The sequence below is a fragment of the Arachis stenosperma genome, chromosome 1 (genome assembly GCF_014773155.1).
Source record: "Arachis stenosperma cultivar V10309 chromosome 1, arast.V10309.gnm1.PFL2, whole genome shotgun sequence".
Lineage (NCBI taxonomy): Eukaryota > Viridiplantae > Streptophyta > Magnoliopsida > Fabales > Fabaceae > Arachis > Arachis stenosperma.
Genome location: NC_080377.1, coordinates 23,628,501 through 23,654,731, shown reverse-complemented (window position 1 = coordinate 23,654,731; position 26,231 = coordinate 23,628,501). Strand labels below are relative to the sequence as shown.

Below are 26,231 nucleotides of genomic sequence, written 5' to 3'. Positions count from 1 at the left end.
CGACAGCGGCGGTGAGGCCAGCACGCCGGCGCAAGTCTCCCTCTCCTCCTCCGGTGATCTCCTTCCCTCCATACGCGGCGAACTCCTTTCCTTCTCCCTCAAATTCGTTTTTTTTCCTTCCTTCATCTTGCAGCCGTTGCTGCTGTAGTATTAGGGAGTGTTTGTGTGTGTGCTGGGTTGTGGGGGAAGAAACGGGTTACCAGGTTAGGGTTTTAGGGTTTCCATTTTTTTAAAGTTAGGGTTAAGAGCATTTTAGTAATTTCACATAAAATTGGGAATAATATAGTAATTGAAACTAAATTAAATCCAACACTAATATATATAGAAAAATACTATTTGCTCATTAATTTTACAAATTATTTTCAATGAGATACTCAAATCCAAAAATAGAAACAATATACTTAATTTCTTTGTTTTCCAAAATAACAGTATTAATATTTAAAATATTAATTATTTATTCCAAATCATATAAAATCCTTATTATTTTACAACTACTAACTGTATAATTTGAATACAGCAAATAATTCAATAATTGTAAAATTGGATAATAAGTCTCAATTTATTTTCAAATTCAATTAATGAAAACTTGCTCTAATTTTCTTTAATAAAAAAATTTCTGAAATGAAAACTACAGAAATACTGAATTTAAAATTAGCTCATAATAGTCCTTTTTCAAAGACTCTTGATCTTACAAATGGTAGATATATAACTATTAGATAAAAAAATTACAAAAAAATTATTAATAAAAATATTAAATTTAATATTAAAATAAGAAAGAAATATAAACAATGAATAAAAATTTAAAATGTAGAATCAAAATATTTAAGATTAAAGAATGAAATGAAGAAAAACTTTTAATAAATAATGATTCAAATATTAACGTGACAATAAATTGATCAAATAACACATATTTAAATTAATTAAATTAAATATTCGATATAATAAATTAATTATAATTATTTGGCTTAATAGAATATATTCAATAAAAAATATCTTATAAATATATGATGTAAAAATTATAACACTTTTAAAAATTATTAATAAAATAGAAAAGTTATGCATCCAAATTTTTTACTTACCAAAGTCCGATTAAGTTAAAATAATATATTTCAGACTCATGCACCATTTTTAATGTTCACACCTTTCATCGTCTTCAATCTCTCAAAAAGAAAAAAAAAAAGAGAAAAAACGGCAGAAAAAAAATGCACAACAAAATAAAAGTAAAAGCAACAAAAAGAGAAGAAAGAACAATAAGAAGAACAAGTCAAATAAGTTCTTATTAAAAAACTGTTCCATCAAATTTGGAATCTTAAAAATTTTGATTAAAATTACAGTCAAGTAAGTCAAGTAATTTTAGTGTCAAAGTTAATAAAATTTTATATCACAATTAAAAATTTTGGTGTTACTTTCTTATTTTCTGTTTTTCTCAAACAATTTCTCCTCTTTTTTTTTTTGTTTTTCATAATTTTTTTTTGTTTTACACTTTTATAATTCTTTTTGTTTTACCATTAAAAAAATAAAAAAATAAATAAAAAATAAAATAAAACACAAACAAAAAAGAAGGTATTATTTTTCACGTGAAGAAGTGTGTGATTTGTATGCAAGTATGTGAGGCAAATTTTTATTATATTTGGACCAATTTAATTGAACTTAGTTGACCAAAAAAATTAAATGTGTAACAGGAGGTATTGTTAGTAAAAACACATAAGACACAAAAAATTAATATAAATTAAAATAAAATTAATTGATTTATTTTAGTGAAATCAAATAATTAATATAATTGATTATTTATAGTTAATGTAATCAAATAAAATATCAAATAATTTAATAGTTATCTCAACTAAATCAAATAAATGATTAATTACAATTCCTATAAAAATCATTAATTAAAATACATAAAACAAAAAAATGATACAAATTAAAACAAAATTAATTTATTTATTTCAAGTAAATTAAATAATTAATATAATTGATTAATTATAGTTATTGTGATAAAATAAAATATTAAATAATTTGATACTTTTGTTAATCAAATTAAATAAATAATATATTTAAATAGATTAAATAAAATAAATTATGAAACTTTTAAGAATATGCTATGTTAGCTATGATATTAAGTGAAGAATCTCGATTTTAATAATATATATTAGATAACTGATGAATAATGATAGTTGAATATCAAAATTAGTGTCTAATCACTATAGGAAACATAATTTTTGAAATATTTTTAGTTTTGTATATTCTTGGAGCATATAATTATTTTCTATATAAAAAAAGCATTAAATAAAGATTAAAATTTTTGAATGGTTAATAGTTTTTTTTTTAGAAAGAATGTACGGAAAATTTAAAGCTACACACGACACACGGTATGGAAGCGTTATAAACGCGTGTATAGTCCATTGCTGATTTGCTGAACTGCTGTGTCACAAGGGTGACCAAAAGTCCATTTATTCAATAAAGCCAACAAGGTTATAAAACTAGAAACAGTTCCCATGAAAATTAAAGGTGGGTTCTTTTGTATTTTTATTTTGTATTTTTATTTTCTGTATTTTTTATTTTTAATTTTTGTAAAAAAAAGTAAAAATAGTAAAAATAATAAATTTTATTTTTTGTTTTTATTTTTAATTTTTAATTTTCTTTACAAAATTTTAAAAATATAAAAAAATAAAAATAAAAAATATAAATATAAATCAAATGCACCTAATTTTTTTTAGTATTAGTTTATATTTTGGATAATTTAGTTTTACCAAAAGAAATTGATAAATAAGTTCATGATGTTTGAAATATAAGATAAACAAATTTAATAAAATAAAAAGGAAATTAATTTCTTTTCATGAAAATGTAGATAATTTAATTTTTCTAAGAAACCATTTGTTTGAAAAAATTAAGATCCAATTTATCATTTTGTGATACATTGGAAATTAATTTATTCTTTATTTTATTAAAATATCGGATATTTTAAAATGTTAGATATTAATTTAATAGTTAATACAAATGTGTTAACGATTATTCTGAAAATTGAGAAATTTTTATTTACTAAATGATTTTCTTTCTCCACATTATTCATCTATTTTTTTATCTCCCTCTTTTCTCTCTTACTTTTTCACATTTAATTGATAAAATTACTTCATTGAGGAAGGAGTATATAAAAATGTCTCCTAAAAATTTATTTAACAAAAAGAAGTGCCTTTCCAGAAAGTAACGGTGAGATCTCAATAAAATAAAATAAAATATAAATAAAGAAACGGGGAAATTAAACCGCCACAAAATTAAATGCCGGCGGTTTATAGAAACGCCATGGATATGGGCGTCGGGATTGGGTTTGGCGGTGGTTTTCATAAACCGCTGGTATAGCCGCCGCTAAATCAAAATTTTGCGGCACAAAATTGAAAACTGTCGTCAAATGAGTCTTTCACGGTTTCTTTTATATTTACCGGCGATTTTCAAACCGCCGCAAGTTGGCATGGTTTAGTCCAAGTTTCCACAAGTTTAGCGGCGGTTTTAAACCGCCGCCAAATGAGACATTAGTTTATTTTAAAAGTTACCGGCGGTTTGCAACCGCCGCCAGATGTAACGGTTTTTGTTATATCTGAACCCAAACAAAACCGCCGCTAATTTAATAAAAATAAAAAAAATTTTCATTTTTCAAATAAGACAGGCATAATTTATTTAAAATATTATTGAATTATTCTTTTTAACTATTTTTTTATTTTCCATTATTATAAGAGTGAAAATTTTCAACAAAAATAGAATCTAAACTTGTAGCAAAAACAAAATTGAAATATAAAGCAAAACAAATTAATATATCCATCAAAATACGAAATAAATAAATCTCTTTCGTAGAGTTGCTCAGTCTAGTTCAATAAAATGTTTACTTCAATGCAAAATAACTCAAATCCTAATATTCTATTTTCACTCTATGATTCCATGAACTCATCCCTGCAGCGATATCTGGTGGTAGCTCCACACCCTGCCTTTGAAACAGATAAATCAGAGCACTCTCCATCGCCTTCATCTTTTTCTTCTCTACTGCTGCCTCGTCCTCCATTACTTTCATCTTTTTCTTCTCTGCTGCTGCCTCGTCCTCCATCGCCTTTGCGTTGTTGAATATGAGCACGATCTTCCTACCGTTAGGCCATGCCATAGCATCCCTCACGCTTAGTTTTGCCGGCTTGATTGTGCCATTAGAATCTATAAGCCAAATATAACATTTGCGTTGTGGACAGCATGCGAGAAAATTTATATATAACATAATAATATTAAAATACTACCTTAGTATACACCAAACAAAAGAATTACGATGGATCAATTTAGCATATAACATGCATAAATTAGTGTAGATTTGCAACACTTGAAACAAATTTAAATAAAAAAATTACCGACTTTTAATTTAAGAAACTAATAATAAGAACAAATTTACCGCTATAAAGAGTGAGCTGGATATACATCTATGTTTAAGGTCCTTATATACTACAAGTATTAGTGATTTGGATTAAAAGTTGAACATTCAAATTATACATAACATTCATTCACAGCAGTCCAATTACTACCTAAATCCTGCTCCTGGACTTTAGCACAGCCCTGGTAGCTGCACAGTAAAAAAAAATTAATTAGCCCAATTTTATACCACACTAATTGGTGTACTAACCATGTTTACTGGTTTTTATACCACACTAATTGGTGTGATGATTATTGATTGATTCTCAGAGAACCAAACCACAGCACGAACGTATAGTTTCACACTTCATTGATCATAGAAGAGCTTTCTTTTCAAATCTGAACTAGCAATACACTCAAATCGATCTCTAACCATCTAAGTAAATACCACATATTGGGCTATAATCACTTACCTAGATTCAAATAATGAAGTGGGATTTCCTCAAAAAATGAGACATGAGTAATTAGGAAAACCAGAATCGTACCATTATCGAAACATGCACAACCTTCATATGCAGTAAGAACACCAATCAAAGAAACATTAGACCATCATAAATTGATAGAGAACTGGTGATTACTGCAGTAGTGAGAGGACGATGTAACAGCTGGCCCGAACGGACGAGCTAACAGCAGAGAGGACGACCTAACTACGCAGTCAAAGACAATGAGGTGCCAGAGCGCGAGAGTTGAGAGCTCCTCTTTGGGGGTGGGGCTTCGTTCACTGTATTCAGGGCTAAGTGCTATGAGATAGGGTTGGGGTGTATTAGGATTAAGAAGAAGGGGTGGGTTACGGCCGATGGGTATTTCATATGAGGAGTAATCAAATTTGGTGGGTGTTTGAAATATTTGATATTAAACGAAATTCCTAATTTAATTTTGATTGTTAGAGGGAATTAATAATATTAATTCTAATAATAATAATTTGAACCACGAAAATATTTTACCAAAAAAATAGAACGATAACCGGGAGGAATATAATTTGAGAAATCTTAAAACCAAAAAATATTGCACAACATAAATTTGCTGTTGATATTTTAAATTTTAACATAATAACAATAATAGTAATAATAATACGGTATGTGGGTTAAACATAATAATAATTATAATATAAAATGTTACATTTTATCAACAGCTTTTTTCATTTTTATTTTTCAATTAACTTTAAATTTAACATGAAATGCAAACAAAAATTGGTTAAGAGAAGTGTAAAACCATAATGGCAGCAGAAACATAGTTGTGCACTTAATATATGAACACCATAGATAAGAAATCAGCACCATGAGAAGTAGTCCAATAGCAATAGCAAATAAGCAATAGTATAATAAGCATAAAGACCAGAAAATGGGGGCAATCAGCGTCAAAATGACCAGGATAATTTTCCTAACACAGATAACTAGATCAGCAACTATTAAAGCAACTATTAACAAAACTACCAAAAAACGCTAAATAAATTAACGCTAAAAAACAACAGAATATCTAAATAAGGAATATAAACATGAAATTACTATTCTGACACACACTCCTCGCAGAAAATGTGTTTGCAGCACAATAATATGGCTTAATTAAATTGAAATAAATTGCAAAATAAAAGTGAACACGATGATGATGATGCATACAAGAAGCTAGCAATGTCATAATTAAAAATGCATTAGTTAGGGACTGAAAAAGAACATAAAGAATAAGAATAAAAAAATAGGCCAGGAAGAGTAAGACACAAATAAATGGACTGAAAAATGCAAATACCAATTCAGCATTAGAGAAGCATGAATGACATCAAGAGAATCATGACCAATCAGTCCATTGTCATGGTAAGCATAGTAGCATAATAACAGCAGCTATTACCTTGAAATGAACCAAATTGGTGAGGAGAAGAGCAATACCACAATGACAGCAGCACAAGAATTAGTAAGCAACACATCATTAACACCTCGGCATTATGATTCAAAATTAGATTTTGGAGATTTTTGGAGATCTTTTGTTCCTAAACAGTTCATAAATGGTAAAAAGTAATCTCTCTCATTAGTTAAGCATGTTATAATTAGAATTCCTTCAGGCTGTAGTAATGCTGATATGAATTAGTAATGAGTGATCATGGAATATAGGCAGGCTAAGAGAGCAAGATCGCATGAACCAAAATGGGAACGTGCTGTAAGATATATAAACAATACACAGATGATAAATATCAAGCTTTTGTCGTAAAAAAACATGGAAAAATGATAACAGAGCTGAACCAATGGAAAGTGGCAAAGAACACACCACAGCTATGCATTAGCAGTTACCAATGTCTTGTACTTTACAAGATAAATTTATCAACAAAAAAATTATTTAGATTAGTGCGTGCAAAGTTTCTCAATTTCTCCTGTGCAAGGGAGATGCACACCAAAGAAACACATTCTTAGGTAATTAAAAAAACAGGAAGTAGATACAAGAGAGATGCAAACCAAAGAAACTCAACCATCTAACATTGATAACGAGCCTTTGTTAAAGCTTTCTACTCTAACTATCACTTTCAATACAGAGCACCCATTAAATAAAAAAAGGGGTACCTTCAAATTCCAGTCTATGAACAACGGCAATTAACCCCAGTTAAAGACAGATATAGATAAATATTTTTACAAAATTCTAACCAACAATGAAATCAATAAGAAAAGATCAGAGTGTCAGGACTAACCAGTGCCAAGGGACTGGTCGCGAAGGCAGCTGCGCAACTCGACAGGGGAGAGTATGAGCTTCAGAAATTGTGGATGATAGGGGAAAGCTTGAAAAATTGGGGGTTTCTGCAAAATTGGGATTCTCGATTAATGGTTGTAACATGAAAAGAGGGAATTGACAAGTTGAATCATGATAAAATCCTCACCTGGGTGGGTTCTTCCTTGATATTTCTCGGCTGTGCTCCCGCTCTTAGTTGGCGCGCTACCAAACTCAACTCGCGGGTTTCTACAGAATTGGGGGGAAGTAATTTCGAGTTGTAAGATAAAAGTGGAATTGAAACAAATTTGAAATTCACCTAGTGGTGTTTATTGAAGAAGTCGCCGGGTGGGGTGGTTTTGTTTGGCGCCTCTTCTCCCGCTTTGTTCACATTAGGAAGATACTGTGAAACGAGGAAGCCTGAAGATATACTTCCTAATTTAGCGGCGGTGTTCACTCCCCAGCCGCTATCCAGGGGAGTTTTGTGGTTTTTACCTGACCGCCACACATCTCTGCCAGGATCCTTCTTGATTAGCGGCGATTATGGTCACGGCCGCCAACCCCCTGCCGCTACTCTCCGCCTCTGCGGTAGTGTGTCCATATTAAAAATTAATTAATTAGACATTATATATTTAAAAATGAAGTAATACCAATTTGGTTTTTAAAATTTTTGTTGCTCATAAAAATACTTCTTAATTTTTAAAAATGACAATTAATTTTTAAATTTATAAATCATAATTCTCATTCGTCCTTAATTCATCTGCTGTTAACACAATATTAACATCGAGTATTAAAATATTAGTATGACATTTTCAATAATAATGTGATATGGCTAAAATTTTAATAGGATCAAATATATATCCTAAATTAGTTAATTAGATTTATTTTAGTTTTTCAGCCAATATAAAATTAATTAACCAAAATAAATTCAATTAATTAATTTTTAGTATACGCCATAATAATTTTTTGATAAGAGTATACGCATAATATAATTGAATATAAATACACAATGATTAATTTAAATATAGTTTTTCAATCTATTGTTGTATTACTCTAAAGTCTAAAGTAAGCCATTTTTAGTGGGGTGTGTTTCAAGAGATTTTAAATTTGTTTTTGTAGAGTAAAATATTACTTTTAAATGTATTGTTAGTAGAGTAAATAATTGAATATAAATACATAAATTATTATTTTTTCTCTCCCTCTTTCTAGTGGTGCAATTGTCGAATTATTCTCGATTGGATTGCTTTTGTGGAAATTTCGGTTTCAATTTGTTATACTTAGTGGTGAAACATGATGAAGGAGAATGAAGAAGAGATTGAAGATTGGGAATTAAAATAGAATGAACTACTAACTCGATCTCTGACCATTTCGCACAATGACAAAGCAACCCCTGACAAATATTGTAATCCACTTCGGTCTCTATTCCATACTTCTGTCACACAAGCCGGTCCTTGAGGATAAATTTCCGGTAAGAATGAACGAAAAACGCTGAGCTGTCATGGTGAGCGTGTGTGAGCTTGCTGACGTGGACGATTGCTGCAGATGTGGACAACTAAAATGGTCAGGAGGTTAACTGTCTGCATCCACATCAACATAAAACGTGGTCGTTTTGAGGGAACGTGACTTCTTATTCGTTGTGGGTATTCGTCCTCCTCCTTCTGACTAATTTGTGAAGCCCTAATTCGCCATGAGCAGCATGAGAGAGCTCAATTCAACGTCCCTTCACGAAATTGGAAGAGACGTAGTCAACGATGAAAGCAGGAGTGCAACCACCGACTCTGCTGGAAGTGTTGGACCGTGAAAGACGACGAAGACGAAGAGGTTCAATGCTCCGTGGTGCTATTGTGGAACTCATGCAATTCTGTTCCTATCTTCGACGAAGCTTAACCCTAATAGGTTGTTTTATTGATGTCCCAACTTTAAGGTGATTTGAATTTTTAATTAAGCTTGTTTAATGTGACTCCAGGTAACATGTTTTTACCATTATTTGTAAATATTGCAGAGTTCAAGGTCACACTGTAAATACTTTAATTTGCATGGCTTGATGATTTTGTGGCATTGTTCGATTTTGAAGGCTCAAAATCATTTGGTTTTGATAGTGAAAAGCAATCCGAAGATCAGCATGTGGCTGCAGCTGAGATGCTTGGTGAAAAAGTGAAGGAGCTAGAGCATACAGTACATGCTTTAGAACTGCAAGTTAAGAGATGCAAACATGTCCAGAGTGACCATAGGTGTTTTAGTGTTGCAGCAATTGTTGCATTTTTCTGTGGAATTATAGTTGCAAACTTCGTTAGGACATTAAGTTAGAGGATGACTATGTGAATTGATGTTAAGACTGTTATCTTGTTATGATATTCTGTTTGGAGATAATGAAATCCATATGTTTTTTAATATTATTATTGTTATTGTGGACATATGAAGCTGAGAATAGGCTTATGAAAAGCAAACACAATTCATATATTGTATTAGGTTTATGCACTGAAGAAGCAACACAAAAAAAAGTTCTGAAAATGTAGCAATACATATTCAGGGATAGCATATAACCCTTTACAAAGTGAGATAACACATAATTTATCAGTTTTTTACTTGGGGTCTAAACTTTCCAAAACAAAGCCAAATTAACATTGGTGGAATGTACCAAAGTAACACACAAAACATATGAAATGAGGTTGTCATATCCCTGCATAGATTATTTCTTTCTTGGTAGGATGAACCCAGGAGTTGGAATAAACTTGAAAAGTCTTGAAGTAATCTCAGAACTTGCTGCATTCATTGTCTCCGTTGATAGGCTATTTGGTATTGGTGGAACAGAAGGCCTGGTCCCCATTGTTGGTTGAGCAAATTGGTTAAATATTGGTGGAGGAGAAGTCCTGAGCCCCATTGCTGGTTCAGCAGATTGGTTAACCACTGGTGGAGCAGTTGTGGGAGGCATTGGGGGCCTTACGATAGGGTGCTTCCTCCTTTGCAACTGGTTCACCTGTGGTGTAAAGATGGGCTGTTGTAGTGGCCTCTGATTCAAGTTGATTGTATCCGATGCAGGCTGAAACAACAAAAGAAGACAGTTACGTATGGAGACAATATTGAATAAAGATAAGTAATATATTCACATAATAGTACCTCATTTGCCTGTGGTGCAGTTTGTGACAAGGGTATTTCAACCACATGATTTTGAGTAAGTGAAGCATTAGACCTTCCAATCGCTTTAGGTTGCTTTTTCTTATTTTTCTTTGTTTTTTCCTAGACCAACAACTTTGCAATCAGATAAAAAAAATTACCAATAGGACTGTGGGTGAAAAGAATATTTACCAAAGGATCAATTTGAGGTGCAGTTGCACTAGTGTCTTGTTATGGCTGATCCTAATGAAATGGGTAACCAATAGTTAAATAAGACAAATCGAACCTTGACCATTAAAATACCATACACTTAAGACCCTGACTATGTGTATAATATGGCAAATTGAACCCTAAGATACCTGTGGTGTGTTATGGCTGGGGACATTGGTGATTACAATCTGTAACTTAGCAGCCCTTCTCTCTTTCTTGGTCATGGATGTCCAGTTTGGGTCCTTAGCTTCATTTTTGCAGGTCTTGTAGTAATGCCCAGTTTGGCCACACTTACTGCATGTGACTTCAAAAGTCTTCTTTGCCTTGTTCGGGTGCATCTCTTTCTCAAATAGATCAACCTTCCTCTTCATCTTTGGACGGTGTGCAGGTCTCTTTATTGGTGGAAGATCACATGGTACTGCAGTAGGTAAAATCCAGTATTCTTCACTGTTCACAGGTTTGATGCAATGCTTGTAAGTGACCCTAATGGATTTTATTGTCAGCCACTTATGCACAAACTCCTCTGGCTTCAACCCAATCTTGTACATGACTGCAACGGCATGCTTTCAAGGCATTCCTGAAGTAAAGTACAATATTTTACTATGGCAATAATCAGGTATACAATATATAGAGGTAATGAGTTAGGACATAGAATTACCAGTGAGTTGCCATACGTTACAGGTACATGTTCTTTGATGCAGATTTACCCCCACCTTGTGGTTTTCCCTATGCACCTCAAATAGAACTCTGTCGCTATCTCCAGCCCAAAATGCTTTCCACTTTTTGGCACTAGGTTTAATAAATTCGTCTAGTTTTTTCTGTTGTACAGGGGCCAATAGATCAGAACAAGCCTCCAATTTTCTCTTATGTGTGGCCATTTTTCTCATCAGGTAGCACCGTAAGTCCTCACACATTGTCAGAATTGGTTTTCCACAGTATTCGACAATCTTCACGTTCCACACCTCGCACATGTTGTTCGTGATGTTGTCAACTTTGGGACCATGATTGAAGTAAGCCGTAGTCCACACTGCAGGCTCAAACTTTTGAAGATACTCCCAAGCTCCCGTATTCACTTTCTTCATTTTCTCCATAGCAGTGTTGAACTCTTGGAATGTGGTGCATTGTGCACATTTTCATACCAATTGTTTTGTTTGTAAATCCTTGAAATGCTTTATAAAATTCTTCCAAATATGAAGCACATAGTTCCTGTGGTGTGCATTAGGCATAACTTCTTTTATGGCCAGCTCCAAACCCTTCAGGCATCATACATACACATTAGTAAACAAATGAGTACCAATCAAGAACAGAATACAACAATAAAATTAACATAGTGAAATTAGACATGTTACCTTCTGCTGGTCCGAAATGAAATTCCAGCCAAACTGTGTCACTTCTCCCAAGTCCTCTTATAAGAGTGTCAAAAACCACTTCCATGTGTCTTTACATTCGTTAGGAACAATTGCAAAGGCAATGACAAAGAAGTAGTTATTGGCATCTTGCCCAACTGCACTTAAGAGCTGGCCACCATAATACCCTTTCAGAAAGCATCCATCTAGGCCGATAAGAGGTATGCAACCCTCTTTAAACCCCTTCTTAGATGCGTCCATATTTATATACAACCTATCAAACAGTGGAAAAAAATTGGCTGGGGAATTGTCTCCACTAATGCTATTGTGCCCGGATTACTCCTATGTAGTTTGATGCGTGAGCATCTTTCCTATCTTTTCCTAGTGAATTTGCTTCTAATTTGTTGAGTTTAATAAAGAATTAATTATCTTTTAGCCAATATGGATGCTACTTTGAGTCTTTTGCAATTTTATTTATTTTAGGTAGCATTCGGCTGGATATGATGGAGTTTCTAAAGCACAAGAACAAAAGGAGATGGCAGCAAGGAGCGACGCGTACGCGTGCCTGACGCGTGCACGTGATTTGGAGATATCCATGGCGACGCGTGCGCATGATTGACGCGTACGCGTGATTTGAAGATTTTCTCAACGACGCGTACGCATGACCGACGCGTCTGCGTGACTCGCAAAAAGACCATCGATGCGTACGCGTGACTGACGCGTATGTGTGACATGCGCCACGTGTAGAAAATGCAGAAAATGCTGGGGGTGATTTCTGGGCCCCATTTTAGCACCCAAGTTAGGCGTGGATCTAGTGAAGCCAAGTGGTCCCCACGTTACAAGACGCGGAGTAGTTAGTTAATTCAGATTTAAATTCAAATTTGATTTTAAAATAGGAAAAAATATTATCTTAATTTTAAATATTAGATTTTAAATTAATTAGGATTAGTTATAAAAAGGGGAGACTTCTCTTCTATTAGGTACGTTCCATTAGGGGGATTCCATTAGGGAATTCTATACAAATTTACATTCTGAACCATGAGCAACTAATCCTCCGTTGTTAAGGTTAGGAGCTCTGTCTATTTGTATGGATTTATTCGTTTGATCTTTCTAATTTAATCCATGTTTAGATTTATATTTCAATAATTGTTTTCGTTCTTTATTTTATGAACATGGGTGGAACGGAAGTATGACCCATATTCTAATTGAGTTCTTGTAAAACTTGGAAAAGCTATTTACTTGAACAATAGCTTGAAAACATATTATACTAAATTTCTAATTGTTTGTATTTAACGGGATACGTGACATATAATCCCCTTATTTTTGGATAATTAGAATTCTTTTGGCATATAAACTAGTAATTGATCCTCACCCTCTAATTGGAATTAATTGACCAAGGTATTGGCAATTAATGAATTTTAGAGGAGACTAGGAAGGTCTAAGGAATTAGGGTCTAGTCACATATAGTTTGCCATGAATTAAATCATACATGATTAAATTAGTTAGTAAGAAAAATCAATCCGGAAAATAGATATCTCTGAAACCTTAACTGTTTTCTCAATATTTTATTCCCAACTTATTTATCTATCTGTCTTTAATATTCCAAATTTGCTGTTAATGCTTTTGAACTTCCAAACACTATTTTTTGCTCGTCTAACTAATCCTATCAAATGCTATTATTGCTTAATCCATCAATCCTCGTGGGAGCGACCCTTACTCACGTAAGGTATTACTTGGTACGACCCGGTGCACTTGCCGGTTAGTTGTGAGTTGTAAAATACCGCACCATAGTTCATTTAGATAATCACACACTTTTCCATATTGTTCCCTTGCATTACCAATGACAAATTCTCTAGCAACTTTCAGGGCCCTTGCAATCATTTTTGGGTTCAGCTGGATGTTGTATTCTTCTATCATATGCTCCATTGCATGTCTTGGCTTCATGTCGGGTTGAATGAGAAGTTTTTTAATTAGCTTAGAAGCCACCCATTGACGGTCAGCCATGTTACTTCCATAGTCCTGAGCACAAGATTGCTCATCAATTAACGTCTTCACCTAAAAGCATCTACTGGCAGAATTCCAAGAAATATATATCAACCAAGGACATTTATCAGCTGCACATGCTGCCCTCAGTCTATGCTTCTCATTCTTAATGTATAACACGTCTTTTCCTTCATGAACGAAGTAGTCTTTTACTGCCTTTTTGAAAAGCTCAATTGTTAAAAACAACTGTCCAACCTTGAACTCAATCTCATCATATTCAGTATCTTCATCAAATGGATCATATGCTGTCTTACCCTCGTCCTCTGAAGAAATTGGGCTGTTGAAGGCCTCACTTTCATACTCATATGGCTTTTCATAGTCACTATCCATCTCCACATTAGTTGGAACCGAGCCAGACTGATGAAACCATTCACCCACATTATTTTTGTCAGCATCCTCTGTCCCACCTATAGGGCTTGGTTTTTGCCCTCTTCTTCGGCCCCCAACATTTGGCCCAGGCCCAGAATTATAACCTTCCATTGATCCATCCTGCAGCTCATTCCTAAGTATATGTCTTCTTCTCACACCTGAATACTTTTTAGATGTCTTCTTCTTAGCAGATGAAGAAGCCTTATTACCCCCAATCTTCTTCTTAGCTGAGCCTCCTTTTCTCCCTTCACCATCTGTGGTCCTAAGTTCCTCATCACTACCCTTGTCATCTGTCTCATAACCACCAGCCTCTTCATCTATTTTTCTCTTACCTAACAATGATTTCTTTGGCAACCTCTTTTTTTCTTTGCTCTTACCCCTTCATCACTGCTGCTATCAACTGTCTCATACCCAGGAGGAGGAGGCTTGTAAGGCTCATCCTCTGTTGTCTCATATCCATCATCGGAGAACGATGATGATGAATATACCACAATAGTCCCAAAGGCCATACCATCCTCAATTACTTCAGCCACATCTACTTCGTGTTCAAAATAAATATGCAATTCATCAATGTCCCTGTTCATAAGCTTATTTTCCCTCATCTGGTTAATCTCCATATCCCACTTCATGGCATGAAGACCAACCTTCATGTTGGGTGCTCCCATATCTAGTAAAAACATCTCCTTATACCCTGTGTAACTCAACTCCTTAAACAATGTCATTAGGTCAAAAAAGTTCACATAATCCAGGTCCAGCGGGAAAAACCTCTTCACTTTTCCATGCATGTAGCACAGACCTCCCTCAGAATCATTCTGAAATCTCCCCCCATAGTGAAACACCGCAATAATTAAATATTCAGACATCTACAAAAAATAAATATGCATTACAAACTTAGAATCAATTTTCCCTAAATTCACCAGAGTCAAATAGTGGAATCTGTTTCTAACTTTCTCTAATGTGTGCTTAAAATAAAATATAATCAACCCTGTTTAATCACGTTGGATATTCCTTATTCAGGTTTTATGTTTTGTTTATTCAGAACCACAAGTGAGTTGTAAATATCAATGGTGGTATGTCAGAGTCAGTTAATAGGACCACATAAAGCACAAGACATAAAGAGCACCATGGAAAACGAGGCATACCTAGACCGTGACAGGCACCATCAGTCAACTCCTCTAAGCGCCGTCAAAGCTCCGTCAACAGCAATGATAAACCACTATTTTTATAGTTTATCTTGTGCTAAATAGAGTGGATTTTATCAATCTTTTATACACTTATTCATATGAAATACACGGTTTTACACTTTTCTTCCAAAATTGATGCTTGACGAATGGACTTTTGTGAGGTTTAGAATTCACAAATAAATTCTCGTTGAAAGTATATCTTCTAAACTAACAAAGAATCTTTTCGTGCAAAAGTGTGTTTAAACCTCAGGTCATCTCTCAAGGAATTATAGGGAAGTGTGCTTATAATTGGTTATAGAAAAGTGTGTTTTTGGGGTTTTGGAAATAAGGGACAAGAAAAGTAAATGGCAAGAAAGTGAACTAATAGCTAAGAAGGCTCTTGGCAAGGTATGAGCACTGGATATCCTATCCTAGTTATCCTTATCAATTGTGATGAGAATTGTCCATTGCTCCCACTTGGTCAACATCTAACTATGAAGGTGCATCAAGTGGATAAATCAATATGAATCCTCAAGTCCTTGTCAAATCCCAAGGAAAGACTAGAGTTAGTGGAATTTAAAATCAATCAGCAAACATAACAATTATCAATCAACAAAGGAGTTTGATAACTCAAGTATTACCAATTACTCAACCAAGCCAAGAATATAAAATCCTACTCTAACATCCTTCTAAGCATTTTGTCAAGTACTTGGAGGGCATAACATAAAAACATAGAAAAGCAATAAGAGATAATAAAATCCAAAAAATCAATTGCATTAATACGGAAATTGAATCTAACATCAAAAGTTCACAAACTAAAATAATGACAATGAGTAATCAATAAGAGTAGAAGAGAAATCCTAAATCCTAAAACCTAGAGAGAGGAGAGAGTCTCTCTCTCTAAAAACTACATCTAAAACCTAAAATTGTGAATAATGATAAGTGAATGATGAAGGAATGATTCCCCCACTCTGCAGCCTCTAATATGTGTTTTCTAGGCCAAAAACTGGGTCAAAAATAGCCCAGAAATTACCCCCAGCGATTTCTGGAGTCGCAGTACGTCGCGCATGTCGCGCGTACGCGTCAGGTGCGCGTGCGTGCCGATAGACTTTTTGCCAATGTGCGCGTGCGCGTCAAGTGCACATGCGCGTCGCCTAGCAGCATGGCCACTATAGCAAATTGTATATCGTTGCGAAGCCCCAAACGTTAGCTTTCCAACGCAACCAAAAACGCCTCATTTGGATTTCTGTAGCTCAAGTTATGATCGATTGAGTGTGAAGAGGTCAGGGTTGATAGCATTAGCAATTCCTTCAGTTTCTTGTATTCCTTCAGTTTCTTGTATTCCTTCCAGTTTTGCATGCTTCCTTTCCATCCTCTAAGTCATTCCTGCCCTGTAATCTCTGAAAACACTTAACACACATATCATGGCATCGAATGGTAATAAGAAAGGATTAAAATTAGCTAAATTAAGACCAAAGAAGCATGTTTTCAATCATAGCACAAAATTAGGAAGGAAAATATAAAACATGCAATTTCTATAAATAAGTGTGAGATTAGTGGATAAAATCCACTCAATTAAGCACAAGATGTACCACAAAATAGTGGTGCATCAAATCTCCCCACACTTAAACATTAGTATGTCTTCATGCTAAGCTCAAGAGAAACTATACGAGTGAAGAGGAATGGTGGAAAGTATGAAATGCAACCTATCTATATGAATGCAACTACATGCAAAATATTTCTACCTACTTAGTTAAAAGTAAATAAATCTTTTAAGAACACATATTCACTAATTCAAATCACAAAAATGAAGTACAAATACACTTGCAAAAGAAAATAGCTCATGAAAGCCGGGAACAAAGAATCGAGCATCGAACCCTCACCGGAAGTGTATACACTCTAATCACTCAAGTATTTAAGGTCCGATTCTCTCAATTCTCTACTAATCTCACCTTCTAAGACTTGCTCTTCATCTAATAATCAAAAAAGAATTAATGCACAGATACACATATCAAGAGGTCTTTTAAGGGTTGTAATAGGGTTAGGGTCAAGGTAGGATTGTATTTGGTCAAGTGGACTAAAATCTGAATCCTTGATTAACCTAAACTTACCACCTAACCTAAGACAATCCATGTAATCATAATATAAAGCCTAACTACCCATTAACTGTATTTGCCACATATTTATGCATTCCAAGTTTTGAGTACAATACATTTGCATTGCTATCGCCATTTACTTTGGGGCATTTTGTCCCCTTTTTATTTTTTTGCTCTTTTTTTTCTTTTTATCTTTTGCTTTTTTTTTCTCAATGCATATGATTAAGATATTAAATGTATAAACATGTCCTCAACATTTTTCACATTTTCACACAAAGTCTAACATACTGAATTCCCAAACCAAACGTTTCCAAACCCACTTTCCCCACACTTAATTCATGAGCACTTTTACTAGTCTAAGCTAATCAAAGATTCAAATTAAGGACATTATTATTTTCTGCTTAGAGTTAGTGACGAGCTAAAGTAAAGAACAAAGGGGTAAAATAGGCTCAACATTGGTTTGCAAAGGATAATGAAGGGGTAAGGCCATATGGGTATGTAAGCTTAGTGAAACAAAGGCCTCAATCATATAAGTGGATGCATACATTAAACAATGGAAATATAGAATCAAGCAAGACAAAGATCACAATTTTAGAGAGAACAACACACACCAAAAATAAAATGTTGGTTGATAAAATGCAACCAATCAAATAGCACTACAAGAAAAAAGGCCTGTCGGTACCCTTTTTTCTTGCCACGCTTTTAAAGCGTACCCAAAAGTGGTCTATGGGCACGCTTTTGTGAGGGTGGCCACTGATTTGTGATTTGGGCACGCTTTTTTTTGCCACACTTAAAAAGCGTGGCCGTAGAGGAAAATCGGCACGCTTTTCAGAGGGTGCCCAATAACTTGAAATTTGGCCACGCTTTTTTATTGGCACGCTTGAAAAGCGTGGCGATAGAGGGAAATCGGCACGCTTTTACAAGGGTGGCCAATGACTTGAAATTTTGCCACGTTTTTTTACTGCCACCTTAAAAAGCGTGGCCATATCAAGAAACCGGCACGCTTAAAAAGCGTGACTAGTTTGTGTTTCAATTGTCCATGGGCACCCTAAAAAAAACGTACCCATAGTTCCCTCCCCCCAAAATTTAGTTTCCCACACTTAGCTTTTTTTTCGTTAGTTTACCCTGAAACAACATCACATTAGTTCATCACATACATTACCCTCAATCAAAAGTAACTCACTCAGAAAAAGAAAACCCTAAAGCTAAGTAACCCGCGCCATCCTCCAACAAATCTCCATGGCCGTTCATCGTTCATCGCTCATCGCCTTCGTCTTCATCCTCAATCCACATCTCCGTGACCTTCTCAGCCATGCCTTAGTTACCCACGCCGTTCTCAGCCATCCGTGACCGAAAATCGTTGATCGCCTTCATCGCACCATGACCGTTGATCACCTTCATCGCCGTCATCCTCATCTGTGTAAGCGAATGACCGTCGCACCCATGCCGTTCGTGTAACCCTCGCACCCGACCGTCGAACCCTATTGATGTTTCTCAACCATCGCCATTCAACGCAACCCTCGAGTTGGCCCTCTGTCTCTGTGTCACCATCAACGCAACCCTCGTTGGCCCTCCCTCAACGCAGCGGTCTCTGTCTCTCGCAAACCCTGGTAAGTCTTTCTTCCCATTTTGGACCGCTGTCTCCATGCTCCTCTGTGTTCTCTGTCTCTGTGTTCCTCTGTGTTCTCTGGCAAACCCTGGTAACCCTGGTTTGCAAAAGAAGAACACAACATTTGTATCTTTGCTGTTTGAGCACTCAGTTTTGATTCACGTTCCTTTAAAATTAGTGTTTCTTATCTTTTTAAATTTCTGTCTCTATTTTCTTGTACTATGAGTGGTGCTGTTGCTTTATTTTTTTGAGAAGTTCTGAAAAAATTTTGTTTCTTTTCTTTATTGAATATGAACTTTTGATTGTTACCGTTAGTCTTGAGTCTGAGATTTTTATGCAGTATTGCCCCCAAATGGTGTCACCTTAATTATTGAAGATGGTGCCATTTCTGTTTTTGGTAATATGAATGTAGTTGTTATGTGTATGAAATTCTATAAGTGTTTGTTGGTGTTTGTTGACGATGACTCGACTTCTTATGATTGTTGCAGTTGTTTTAATATCACAACTAGAAAATGTTGTGTTCTTCTTCTAAATACTATTTTAACCGATTTGTGTTATTTGTTTTTCTAAAATTGTTCTAGGATCAAGTACTTCCTGCGGACCTGAAAGGAGAAAGTTTCTCTGGTCTTTTAGGAACTCATTACAGGTATTCCTCCCCCTTTCTCTCTCTCTCTATCTCTCACACACAACACACACTCACTCTCTGTTCACTGACTACATGTATTTTGTTTTCAATATAGTGAGAAAATGAGTCTCTTTCTGAAAAGCAAAAGTCCAAACCAATTTCTGGAGTAACTATTTTGATATAGCATTATGTTTACGTTAAAGCTTTTTAACATTGCAGCAGTGTGGTTAAGTAGAAGCATTTTGGTTCAGTATACTCTAGCTCTTAAAATCTTTCCTCTGTAAATACTTGGGAACTTAATCTTGTAGTATCACAGATTTCTTGTTGTGAAGATGAATTGACATTTCTCAATAGGTATTTCAAACACTTTCCCAGATCTCTGAAAGCAGTTGCAATAGCTGGCTGCGTTACTTTTAGAAACCAAGAACTTTGTTAACTAGAGTCTATACTTTGAACAGGCTAGGTTTCTGGAGAAAAGCAGTCCTTTTATACTGGGCTGGTGTGTTGCTTAGAGTTTTAAATACTCTTTTGGCCCTAGAATCTCTTAATCATTACTCCATCTGTAAATATAAGTAAGCTTTGACTAAAACACATTTGAAAATGGTTCAGACTGAATTTATATTTGAATATTTTCTTTTCCCTAACTCAATTAAATTCTTAGCACACATATTAGGTGTTGTAATAGGGGGTATAAGTGGAAAAGGATATAATGGTGCATTTCCTGTTTTATACCCACCATTTCTTGTTTCCCGATATTCTCTTTCTCCTTTTTTGTTGTTGTCTTGTGTGTGTGCGCGTTTTCTTCTTATTCTTCTTATTATTCTGTTTTATTTTATTTTATTGGGCCGGCTGTGCCATAGTTTAGCTTCAGCTAGTGATTTCCATTGATCACCTTGTGCTTTAAATTAGATTTTCCATTTTACCACAAGCTTCTGCATATCTTTTTCTAAGTATCTTGACATGCTTCTTTTCCAGGTTTGTTGCATCAGCCCATCAATTGGTGTGGAAGTTCCATTAGTAAATGATTTAGGATATACAAAGGAGATATGTGCGCTGCCTATAGGTATTTATCCATTTCCAATCATTTACTCGCCTTACTTTTCCAGTACATAATGTTTTAGAGAATGTTTCAGATGGTGCACTTTTGATCCTTTTTTTTGAATTAGTATCGGTCTTTTACAACCTTATTTATGTTTGCAGATATCAGAAGTGGTAAATAGTATGAAGGACTTGATAGATTACAGCAGAGAGATAGGGACTGGACCCATGGGTAAGCTTATATGCATTTTACTAGTTCATTGCTCTCTTGTATGTGCAGATATTGACGTATCAATCAAATTATACCATTGAGAATCTTAGTGCATTTACATCATATTCCTCCTTTTAAATAAGTTTAAAGTTGTTTTAATGCCACGAATTGCAAAAAAGGTGCGCACATCAAATGGAATCAATTATAGCATAGTTATTAATAAAATTAAATTATACTTTTATATATTAATAAAATTATACTGTTATTTATCCCTATTTATAGCTTCCTGAAAGTGCAAATTCTGTTAAAATGGATATTGAAGAGACTTTCTCGGCTATCTATCATCTCAGTTTATTTAGTATATCTTAGCTTTTTCTATTTGATGGAAAATAATATGCTTCTCCTTCAAGGATTTTTTTTTTCTTCAAGAACATTTTCAGGCTTGTTTCTTATATATTGTTGTATTTATCTTGTTAAATAATAAGCAAGCTCAGATATACTGTTTATGTTTGTAGTTTCAGAATATCTAATTGTTCTGAATTTTATATTTTTAGTTGCCCCTACTGCATAAAGATCTTTTTGCATCTGGATTACGCAAGAGATCCAGCGTTCTTCTGTACGATCCTCTTGGAACTGGCAGAGTAAGTTGCTGAGTACCTATTAATGACAATATTCAACCTGCCTTTTATTGTTTTTTCCCCTTACTGAAGTTTTCTGACTCCATTCTGTTTTCAATTATTTTTATTGCATTTCAGACATTATTAGCAAAAGTTGTTGCTACTGAATGTGTTAACTTGATATTGGGATAATAACAAGTTCAAATGGAAGCATGCTTGGTCAGATGTGAGCATCAGGAATGTAACTAAGGATCTTTTTACAATTTTGGGAAAAGAAAGTAAGTTAAATATGTTGATAGTTTTCTGGTGTTTGAAGTATTTTCTTTTTGAAGTTTTGTTGTTTAGAAATGTTACTTAAGAAATTCTTTTGTTATATTGCTATGTGAGAATTGAAATTCTACTATGTATGAAGTCGGGTTTACTAATTCTGTTCTTTTGCTGTTGTTGTGGCCTGTTATTTCTCTCATGCTGACTGATTTTTATTATTTGAACAAGCATGTGGTTGCTCATTTTTGTTGAAACTTTTTCACTAGTTAACTACTTTATTTTTTAGGTTACACTCACTATCTAACCTAAAGTCAAAATTAGTAATCAGAAAATAATAGAATAATACACCCATTTAATCTGATTTCAGTCTTGTTATCAAAGATCACAGTCTTTTGTAGCTCAAATGTGTGCAGATTTTAGAATTAATTTTTTTTGTTTAAGCTGATTATAATGATCATGATCATTGACACTGCTCCACGCTAATGCTACCTCTTCATTTCCAATTTTTTAACCCCTTTAACTTGTTACGATCAAGGCTGTTGTCCAAACTGTGTTGATTTAAGTCTATTTATTTGCTTGGTTGAAAACATTTATTTAAGTCTATTTATTTAACTTGAAAACTGTGTTTGTTTGCTTGAACTGAATCTTGTGTTTGCTTGGTTGCTGCTGAATCTTATTAGTATTGATTTAAGTCTATTTATTTTTATTACAGGCTTTTAATAGTTGTGTTTTCGCTGCTGTTGCCGCTGCCACCTCTCTTGGTTTGCTTCTGCTGTGGTACTGCTGTTGGCTGTTGCTGCTAGGGTACGGATTTAGTTTCTGCGGTGCTAGTTGACTACTATCTTTATTTTAGTATAATTTTAAAGTAGTCCTATTTAAGTGTGAGTGGTATACAGTTGCAAAAGACCACTTTGGTCTCTCATATGTGTATTTCAATAAAAAATGCTACCAAGAAGAACCATTTGTGTTAGCATCTCAAGTAAACCAATGCTTTTATGTACAAGACCCATATGTGAGTGACAAACACTATGTTATGAAAACAATTCCGAGAGATTTATTTAGAATAAGTGACGAGCTTGAGTCTGATTCCCCCACAATATATGCAAGGGAGCCATGTGAGCCTGAAATAATTCCAAGTCTTCCAAATGATAATGGCGAAGTTGATCTAGTGAGGAATGATCTACGAGCTACCATCATAGATATGGCTCCAAACATGTTTGCCAAGCAACGTTGTGAGGAAGACGAGGAAAGTGAATATGATGAGTACATGGAGGATGTTGATTCCGATTCATCTTGACATGTGTTTATCCTTGCATTTTTTTGGTAGTATTCTAAATGAATTACTTTTGTTGGTTGTTTTGCTTATTTAGTTACTTGCTTGTGTTGATTATGTTTATTTAATTAATAGAATTACATTTTTTCTTCTCATTTCTTTTGTGCAGGATGGAGAAAGGGGAGATTACTAAAAGAAAAAGAATAATTACCTTAGGTCAAAAGAACATGAAACAGAAAAGTCCAAAAAAAAATAATTCTTTTGAGGTGATGCAAGTTAAGTCAAGTGCTGAATTGCTACAACTATATAATATTAAGAGAGAGAAGATCATGGCTGAAAATAATAAAGCTAGGTTGCAAGCTCAAGGCCCAAAAGATCCAACAAGAAAACAACCCATCACAATAGTGGAAGATGCATTTGAAGAGCAAACTGGGGCTCCGAAGAAGAAAAAGAAGGTCCAACCAAACTCACTATTTCAAGAATGCGAGGGTATTGGGAATAATTCAAAGGCTGTTGAAAAGAACCCCCAAAGTGGGAATGAGGCAATGTTTCAACCTGAAAAGAACTCGAAAACTGGGAATAAAAAAACTGTTCAAGATGATACAATGGATGAAGATGATGCAAGTTCTAATGAGGAGGGAGAAGATACAAGTGGGCTGAGCATAGAATCAAACAAAAAGGGAATGAGTATTGACATGTATTTTAAGGTGCATGGGATTAATTTCGAAGACGAGGAAGATGAGGAAGATGAGGAACATGAGGAAGATGCTGCAAATATTGAGGGTAGTGGAGGACAAGCTAGTAATGAAGGTAGTTTTTCTTATCTCCCTTATTGCCTAATTATAGCTTATATTACTTTTCAATTAGTTTGAGTAAAAATTCTGTTATTCTAATTGGACTTAGGCACTAAAAAAAAACTCGTGGCAAGACTTTATGCAAAAAACTTCATGCCACTGATTTTAATGATCGACGGGAGGTGGAGTTTTTACAAGGGCAGCCTATTGGTCCAACCAAGGAGGTCGTAGCTAACCTAGGCCAATTTTTGGGTTCAACAGTTAGAAATCCCCGTTTTGTGACTTTGCTATACACTAGTTGGCATGGAGTTCCTGATAATATCAAGGAGGGCATGTGGGAATACGCCAATGTATGTAAATATGCCTTTATGGATTATTTATTTATTTATTTATTTGTTATGTTGTGTGTGCTAACCTTTGGCATTCTAATGTATGTGTTGCATAGCAAAAGTTTATTCTTCCAATAAGTTCAAAGCCGTGGGTCATGCGGGGATTTTGTCGTGCATGGAAAAAATACAAGGGTGAAATTAAAAAAGAACATTTCTTAAAGTACAACACGAAGAAAGAAATGATAAAGAACCGGCCATTAGAGATTCCTGAATTTCAGTTTCGCAAGCTAATTCGGTATTGGAGTCTTCCTGCTATCAAGGTAATGCTATGCCTTCTATTTCTTTTAGCTATCCTTGATTTTTTTTGTGATTAGACTTGCTATTTCAAAAAAAGGTGATGTGATTTTCAAAGAGAAAGAAACTGTGTCCGTTAAGAATAATCTCTCTTTTTCATGTTTATATTTAGGCTATGTCTGTTAAGAATACTGAAAATAGGTCAAAGCAAACATGTCCACACCGAATGGGTTCCACAAATTTTGCAATAGTGCGCAAGCAGCTGGTAACAAAAATTATTTTTTTGTGATTTCTCCTTTATGTCCATGTTATATTGTTTACTTAGTATGCTTCATATAAAATTTTCTCTTCATACTCCAGCGTGACTCTAAAGAGAACAACGAAGAGCCATCAAGGGCTGAAGTTTTCACAGCAACACGCACAAGTAAAAATGGAAAAGAAATTGATGCTAAAACACAAACAACAATTGTGAGTTATTTTGTATTTCTATTTGGATTTGTACAATTTTAATGCTAGATAGATTTGTATTTATATTAAGTTAATGTGACTTTGTATTTTTTTCTGGTTACTTTTGGTAGAATGAACTTCAAAGCCGCATAGAGGCAGGGGAAAATCATGAGGATGCATTTGTAGCAGTGCTAGGAAAGGACCAACCAGGTCGACTCCGTTGTTATGGGACTTCAATTACAAAAAGCTCTCTTAGAAAGGATGAGGAGATTCGCCAAGTGAAGGTTGAATATAATGATAAGGTGCATTCACTAGAAAAGAAGATGGACGGTGTTTGTGGTCTATTAAAGGTGATGTTGCACCAACTCAATCCTGGAATGAGTGAGGAAGAGGTAGCAGCCTTGGTGCAAGCAGCCCAAAATTCTCCTTTGGATGCCTCAAGTAGTAGACCAAGAAATACTCCCCACTCCTCCGAAGCAACTCACATTCCACCGTCTGATAATGTAAGTAACTGTCCTAGCCATGTATTATTGTCATTCCCTTGATTTAGATTATAGAATTTCGTTTTTCATGTTGAATTTATGTTGCTAGCTGAATTGAGAATTGAGAATTGAGAACTGGCTGAATTGAGAATTGAGAATTACTGATTATTGTTGATTGAGAATTTATGTTGCTGGCTGAATTGAGAATTGAGAATTGAGAATTTTTTATTATTGTTGATTGAGAATTTCTGTTGCTGGCTGAATTGAGAATTGAGAATTCCTGATTATTGTTGATTGAGAATTTATGTTGCTGGCTGAATTGAGAATAGTGAATTGAGAATTGTTGATTATTGTTGATTGAGAATTTATGTTGCTGGCTGAATTGAGAATTGAGAATTGTTGATTATTGTTGATTGAGAATTTATGTTGCTGGCTGAATTGAGAATAGTGAATTGAGAATTGTTGATTATTGTTGATTGAGAATTTATGTTGCTGGCTGAATTGAGAATTGAGAATTGTTGATTATTGTTGATTGAGAATTTATGTTGCTGGCTGAATTGAGAATTCAGAATTGAGAATTGAGAATTGTTGATTAGTGTTGATTGAGAATTTATGTTGCTGGCTGAATTGAGAATTGAGAATTGAGAATTATTGATTTTTGTTGATTGAGAATTTATACTGGCTGAATTGAGAATTGAGAACTATTGATTCTTGTTGATTGAGAATTTATGTTGCTGGCTGAGGTAGTGTAGCATTAACTAGGTAAAAGGAATATGAAT

The 26,231-nt window shown here is 34.4% G+C and overlaps 1 protein-coding gene across 1 annotated transcript; it reads left to right on the top strand.

Annotated features, from left to right (window-relative positions):
• Nucleotides 1-23,435: 23,435 nt before the first annotated feature.
• Nucleotides 23,436-25,570, top strand: LOC130976480 (uncharacterized). Its single transcript, XM_057901355.1, has 7 exons — nt 23,436-23,916; nt 24,162-24,250; nt 24,346-24,549; nt 24,696-24,788; nt 24,884-24,991; nt 25,102-25,473; nt 25,562-25,570. The coding sequence occupies exons 1-7, from the start codon at nt 23,436-23,438 to the stop codon at nt 25,568-25,570; spliced, it is 1,356 nt and encodes a 451-aa protein (XP_057757338.1).
• Nucleotides 25,571-26,231: the final 661 nt, after the last annotated feature.